The following is an 8,075-nucleotide window of genomic DNA, read 5'->3' as shown; positions in this document are numbered from 1 at the left end:
TTTGTGCCTGCCGCCAAGCTCATCTCAGGTGTATTTGCACGAAATTGCTCTATTTTCGGGATTGTTTTATCCGCGTATTTAATGTTTGATTGTCTGTTTTATGCACAGTTAGAAACATGAGTAATTTAGCTACGTCAAAGTAGCGTCGACCTTCACATATTTTTAATGTTTTTGTGAATTTCCATCGTCGAAATGTTGGAGAATCACCGTCGCCATTTTGGTAAAGCGACAAAATCTACTGAATTCGGTGGTCGTATCATGAACTGATCGAAAAGTGTAATTTGCAGTTTTTCTCTCCGTGTTTGGCTTTCGTACAAGCGGAGAACGATAAAGAAAAATGACGCAACCCAATAATACAGTTAATCTTTGGATACAAAGCCCAAGTGGTAAGTTTTGTGAATGGACTACGTGTGTAGTAGTTGTAGGATGTATGGTTTCTCGGGGTCGTTTTAGCAAAATGGGCTTCCCAAGTAATCAGAAATAGTTTCGCGTGTTTGATTTGGCCCTTTATTTCAGCTAAAGTATATTGATTTCTAACGAAATAAGTGGAATAATCCTTCATGACTTATCTTCTGTAAGCTCGATTTCGATAGAAATTGTGCCTTTGAAAATTGACCGATATTTCGTAACAAGAGATTAGTCAAAACACCGAGCTTTTCCGAAAACATGTGCAAAAAGGGTAGATAAAACTATTTATGAAAAGGGGTTGTTATAAAACAAAACCACACTTCAGTAATAGGAACTTGAGGCGAAAAAAGTTTAACTATGGTTACCTGCTGACTTTAATGATGAAATATTTACTTTCATTTAAAATCCACACTGTCAGTTGTTTACATTCTGTGACTGGAGGAGTAGTTTGTGTGGACAAGAATTGCGTGATCTTAACTGAGGGATTACCTTAAAATGATTGTGGATTTGACGGAACTTTAAAGGTCATTTTCTTAAGTGAAAAAAAAAAAAAAATACTCCGTGCACCAGAATCAGGAAGTTAAGTGAAAGTGTATATATATTTTTTGTCGTAAAGTGTGTTTATTTTTAAACTACAACTTAATGTAGCTTACAGAGCTATGCGCGCCATCCTATTTTAGATCTGCGTACTTAAATCCATTGCATACTCGCTTCTTTGATTAGGAAATTCAGTCTTAGTACTATAGAAAGTGTTTCTTACGAGAGAAGTTACATTACCGGGTGCAGATTCAGTTTACTAGGGTTTACTTGTTATGAATATAAATACGCATTCGGGAGTATGCAATTAAACAGCTGAGAAAGAATGTTTATTTGAGGGGGCCTATCGTTTTTCTTTTTTCGAAAATACATCTTCGTTAATTTATGTTAATATTACGTTAGGTTGGGGATAACTATTGGCATAATTATATTCTTATTCTCTAATTTGCGCTTCCAGTAAGTACGTACATTTTCTATAGCATTTCTCAATTCTACACTAATCAATTGCGCTTTCTTTACTTGAACTCTTTTATAAATCTTTATTTTTTACGTACTTTTTGCCCCTTCATCTAAACAAGCTCCCAACTGAGCTATAAACACGAACCAACATGTGCTATGGGACTACTAAGAAGTAGGAATGCTATCTGAGTCAGTGAAGAGCGTATCAAAGTGCCTGCGAGAAGGTTGCGTACGTAAGGAGCAGGCGCATCAGTAATGGTGCATATTAGCGTAACCTAATAATTATGTATAGATGTAAAATCGCCTTATATTTTTATTATTATATATTGCTCTACTGAAGTAAAAGGTGGCAGTCCTGTGAGTTACGTAAGTCTATGCGGACCGTAAATAAGACGACACTGAACTATGTTTTATATACGTCGAAGTGAGGTATGCGAAAGGGTGTAGGGTAAACCTAACGTAACCTACCCCAACCCTAAGACAACCGAGAATTAGCATTTCTTTTTTCTTTCTTCGAAAAGGCTGGGCCCAAGACTATGCTCATTTAAGCCCGATTTAAAGAGTGACAGATTTTTCAGACTTTTATGCAATACTGTTTTATATTTGTAATTTACCTTTTTGTATTAGTAGAATATATGAATACATTAAGTATTTTATAAATAAGAATGCTAATCTATTTATATAAGATTTTCTAGTACCTTCACATATTGTATAGGTACTTCTATAATTTTATGACTGCTAATACGTAAGCATCGTACGAAGATCTGCATAAAATCGGTTCGCCTTAATGGGCAACTAAGCATGACTTACTGCCGGTAGTATTTGTGGTTCATTTGTATCCGCTGGGCTCCAAAGTCTTGAGGTGCACATTGTCACACATAATCTATGTTCTTGTAGTTAGTTTGGCCACGGGTAACAGTAGGCAATCACCTGTCCAGCGAACAACATGTAACTTGCAATGATTATGGTTTGGTTTGGGTTGACTTATAATTGCTATAATGAAAGAGAGAGTTGCACCAATTTTTGTTTAATTTTCTGAAAGCAAATATGTGAAAGATAAGTGAGAAAGAGGGAACTTAATTACGTGAAAACAAAATGATACACTCATGTCCAAAATTATTCTCGCATATCTATAACTGTATTCTTGTAAGAATATAATTTGATTATAATTTTGTAAGGTACTTTTAATACTAATAATATGTGTGTAATCGGGAAAAGTATATTTGTGGTAAATTTCATAGGAAAAGAATTATAAATACGAAAATCATAATGAGTAAAATAAAATGTAACTAAATAAACAAAACAAAACAAAAAAAAATCCTTTCATTGTTCTTATTTACTGCTCTTTTGACATGAAATTTTCCACATACATGTCTTTGCCAATTATTCACATACTAACATTATAAGAAATACCGGCGCATTCGTTATCAAATTATATTCCTAGAACAACATATTTATAGACATGCGACAATAATTTTGGACATGAGTGTACATGCGCCGGCTTATGCTTTCTTTACCTGTCAGACGTATTGTTTGGAACCAAAAATGTGTGTTTTATTCTTACTAAGAAATAACATTGTTATTCTTATTAAGAAAGCCCCAAAATTTCTGTCGATTATATACTAAAGACGCTTCAATACTCGACACATACTTTGCTCTGTCCAATTGAAATTATTATTAAAACTTTTCTGAGGTTAGCAAATGCGATATAATGCTTCACGGATCCAGTTACCTTATGTATTCTATATGCTTTATCTTTGGTTTTAATTAAAGAAATGTTTTGAAATTATTGTAAGTGTAGCGTCTCTTTCAGCAGCGAGGCTATATGAGATGTGGACCTATAGCTAAAAAAAACTTTAGCTTTCCGTTTGGCATAATAATGTATGCCATAAAGAAAATTTCTATTGCCCCACTTAAAAATGTTGCCAAAGAAATTGTCGAACACATAGAGAGATACGTTCGAGTTGCGATAAGCGCGAAGTAGTAATAAGTTTTTGTTAGCTTTATTAGGAAAATAAAAGGACATTCTCGAAATATTTCAGACTGTTTTTCTAACCACTTTGATGTTTTCGTTGACAGCACCTAACACTCTTCCACCTCTTTCACAGATATTCGGTTCATACACTCTGTGAACTCTAAAATAGGTATAAGTATTGGGAAAATAATCCTCACTTAGGCGAGGTATCAGCTAGAATCACATATACATACGAACAATCTGCAACAGCAGAAAAAAGTACAGTTGATTTTTTTTTTTTATCCTAAGACCCCGCACATTCTGTTACCAAATTGTGATATTGTCATTTGATCGTTTCTGCTCTTCCATTTGAATAACTGAGGTCTTAGGAATCAGAGAATATTTTTAACTTGCCATAAAATGAACTAACAAGGATACCCCTAGGCCATGTTTCCGGAACATTGATTATATTGTAATCGTAACTATTTAACTCAATATGAAAAGATGAATCAGATTCATGCTTCATTCTTCATCTAGTACACTTAAAGGATCCAATATTTAATTTACTTTTCTTATCCACTGTATCGAAATTCTGATTTCAACTACGGTAGGTTGTTTATTTAACAATTTCTTCCAATTTTTTGACACCACATTACTACATGTTATATTATTACCTAAGGACTTCTCGACAACTAATTCTACCTTCTTCTGATTTTGATTAATCATTGTAAGACCAGGAACATTCGCTTCATTTTAGTGCACAAGCCTGAGTTGGATCCTGATCTAATAAATGATCGAAAGAAGCTTCAAATTTCTTCTTAAGAAAAAACTCTTTGTTTTTGTGTCTTAGACCAGCAGTTTGTGCTTTTAAAGCTTTAATTTCATTCAAGAATACATGTTTCACATAAGTAAATAAATCTCAGTTTGTTTTTGAATAGCAACCAGCAATTGCCCTCGTTGCAATACATTATTCACATAATAAAAAGACTTTCATAATGTTTTGAGTTCTGTAATTCACTGAGAAGGTTGGAAGTCTGAAAGAACGAAAGCAAGCGATGCTTGTTTCGGATTAGAGTGCTATATCAAACCATTGCGACTTAAAATACTTTCGGAAAGTACATATAACATGTTATGATGTATAAACTGTACACAAATACTACTTCTATGGAGGATTGCATAGTAGTAACATGTATATTATTTTTTTCTACCATACTACTTCATATGAAATACGACGTCTGCAGTAGTGAGGCCTTAGGTTAATAGGCTTCGTCCAAATTTTGACACAGATTCTTATTTTGCGCTCCCACCTAGAATCGAATCCGGATATCCCAGGTCGAAGGTGCGTACGTTAACCATGTAGTTACAAGGAAGGTCTTAGGTTGATTCTTATCACGTGGTTAATGGAATGGACATGTTCAGCATTTAATCGCACTAATCGTAAATACAAGAACAAAGTTTATCTGTCCTGTCTTTCTTCATCCTGTCAACTTTGATGAGCATGTTGTTGCTTTGGGATTCTGCTACATATTTCTTACTTGTTTTTCGTCTGGTATGCAGGAAAAGAAATATTTTAATGACTTAAAATTAATATCATTGTAAGCCTGTTCACCTCTGAAATGGAATAACAGATATAGAACAGTACACATTATTCAGAAGCGGACAGGCTTACATTAATGCATATTTTAACTTAAATGATTAAGATATTTCATTCCTGCATAGCAGACGAAAAACAAATAAGGAATTAATAGCAGTTCAGTAATCCCGAAGCAGTAACATGCTATCAAAATTGACAGGAACAGTCAACAGTTCTTCAAACGCCACAACTCACCACTCATGTAAACGAACTCGAGATTTTTAATAGAAGATAGTGCTAAACATGGATTAGTTACCCAGAACTACTGAAGAAGTTAACGGGGGATGGGGGATATTAGAAGTGTGAAGTACATTTAACAGTATGTTAAATTTCTGACTTATTAAATAAAAAAGGTAAATGAACAAGTTATTTTTTTAAAATCTTTACAAATATGCGTAACATTATATTTTTAAATTAGTGTACGTTACTTGCTTCGTTTTCTTACAAAGTTAATGATTCTGTGTACAAATAAACGATAACTTTCAATTTGATTTTATACCTGAGACATAAAAAGCCCTTGACTGATTACCAGCCACATATGAGGGAGTAATTGGACATGATACACTTTTTAACGTTCTACGTAGTACTGCAATTCATTCTAGACTTATTGTCTTAATTACTTATCCATCTGAATTCAACGTTTCTGTGGACACAAATTCGTATTTAAGCGTCTGTAAAGGAATATTTGCTGTGTACGAGGCAGGGTCGGCTGATTTGAATCAGTTTTTTTTTTTAATAAATAAATAAATAAATAAATAACACATTTGTGGGTTATCACGTTTCACTCCCGTATATTATTTGTATTATATTCAGATCTAAATTCCCCATTCATTACTTCACATGTTTCTTTTGTGATTTTTTTATAGTTATTATTGTTATACAGTTGCAAAGAAAAGTTCTAAATATTGTTTCGTTTTAATAATGTTTACTATTGATAAAATACATCGAAATGCCGTACTTTGGGGAAGGGGGGATAGGGGGGTATACAAATCCCATGAGAAGCATTTATTGAAATTAGAAAAATCTTTGACATCTATTTATGTATAAATGGGTCAGAGCCAAAGCGGACTCAAATAATTCGTATCTTAATTCACTTTTTTTTTACTGATATGTAAATTAAGTTTTTGCATTTCTTTAACTTGGATTAATAAAAATCGTAGTGAGCTAACTTGGTCTAAACTAGCTTTTCTGTACTCTGTAGTATTTTGAAATTGTCTATTTGCATATGTATAATGGTTTCACTTGTGCAACTGTTTATATTTTTGTCTATCTGAAACTACTTTTGACAATTACAAGTATGTAAACATTGTGGCCAATTAGTCCCGGTTTCGAGTACAAATGGAGGACAATTTCTCTCGGATGTAAGCCGAGAAGGGTTTGGATACCGCTTTAACCTTTGTGACCCTTTCAGCATAACCTGGTTGTTGCATAGTAACACCAAGGCGAAACAAACTTATTTCTGTCCATATGTGATATAAATACATACATCAAATTATTTAAACCAAAAGAAAACTTTTTTTTTTTTTTTTTTCAATAAAAACCATGGTTTTTGCCAACCCTGGTACAAGGTCTATGTACAAAATTTGGTGAACACTTAATAAGTATAGCACAGGGGCACTTTGCAAACGCAACCCTGAAGCGAGCTGTTATGTGTTACATTTATATTGTTGACATCTGACCTGTGAATTCACGTGTTCTCCACGTAAAATTCTTATTTTGGTCTGGTCCACAGTGTATTATAAGGTTTCCATCAATGATCTAGCGTATACTCATGTTAAATTTGCAAGTATGCGAGTATACCTTGAACATTAATTATTGCTCTTACTGAATGATCATATAACTCTAGAGAAAAATATGTATTTGTGCATGTGAATAATTATAAATTCTTCGGAAAAATTTGCTTCTGTTTTCGTCAGCTCCAGTGCTAGCCAGTTAATTCAGACAGGGAGTCAACACATAACATTTCGTTAAAAGTTAGAAGTGGTTCTCCGGAGATGACTTTTACGTAGAAACTCTCTAAGTTGTACAACAATGAAATCGGTAACTGTAATACGTGATATATATATATATATATATATATATATATATATATATATATATATATATATATATATATATATATATATATATATATATATATATAGGGTGGCGTACGAAATGTCATACACTTCCTAATATAATTCTTAATATGCAAAATATGTGATACAACTGAAGACTGATTTATTGATTGGAATGGGCATGATTAATGATCATGAAAGACATGTTCCATGTACTCGATTTTAAATAGTTCTACACATGATATATATTTATTTTACCAGTTGTTCTACTCAAGCCTTCGTCTCGTCTCCAAATTGCCTGGACGATAGCGATAATATCTTCGCGTCAAGCAGAAGGTACCACAGCTAACGACAACTATTAGCCTAACTATGAACTATTGGGAATTAGGCCTAGCGTGGCTGATCGAAACACTTTTGCTTAGATGTTTATGCAATCCCTAACTCTTAGATGTTTTGATGTTTGAATATTAATCTTATTCACAGGTTGCTGGTTGTGCTTCATAATAATGATATATCAAGTAAACTTTCTAATTTATGGCAATAATAAGAAATATTGTATAAAAAGAAAATGTTGAGGTATTTGTGCTTAACAAGGAAGCGTGAGATCAGAGTCATTGCGTTATACAGACTATTATGTTCAATGTTGATCACCCTTCATTCCACCGAACCAGAATATCAAAACGAAACTTTGGCTCTTGGAATCCGACAACGTAAAAATTGCTCTATCCCTTATCACCATGAACCAGTGTCCAGAAATTCAGACTACAATTGACAAGACAACTACATTCAACCGTATCAGTGAAGAAAGTAACACATATCTGTAGATTAGCTATGGTGAATTTAAGTGAATACTGCTCGCTCATATTGTCATCAGTAAGTGACAATTATAACCATGGACAGTTGGGAAATATATAAAGAGCTTCCTGTGATACTTTCATATTTAAATCTATGTGCACTCTTATTGATATAATAGTAGAACTCTATAACGTAATCACGGAATGGAAACTTCGACAGAACCCCCAATAAA

At 33.4% G+C, this 8,075-nt stretch overlaps 1 protein-coding gene across 2 annotated transcripts in view; it reads left to right on the top strand.

Annotated features, from left to right (window-relative positions):
• Positions 1 to 9: 9 nt before the first annotated feature.
• The window catches only part of Dp (transcription factor Dp), a 71,896-nt gene continuing 63,830 nt past the window's right edge, over positions 10 to 8,075 (top strand). Inside the window, exon 1 of one of the 2 annotated variants that reach the window (XM_081768986.1) lies at positions 10 to 386. In XM_081768986.1, coding sequence (XP_081625112.1) covers positions 338 to 386 — 49 coding nt within the window. In that variant the 5' untranslated portion in view covers positions 10 to 337. The remainder of the gene's footprint in view (positions 387 to 8,075) is intronic. The other variant, XM_081768987.1, reaches the window with a different exon arrangement.

This window comes from Thermobia domestica, chromosome 8, assembly GCF_964235325.1.
Source record: "Thermobia domestica chromosome 8, izTheDome1.hap1.1, whole genome shotgun sequence".
NCBI lineage: Eukaryota > Metazoa > Arthropoda > Insecta > Zygentoma > Lepismatidae > Thermobia > Thermobia domestica.
The sequence above is the reverse complement of the archived record's forward strand: the minus strand, read 5'-3'. Positions and strand labels throughout refer to the sequence as shown.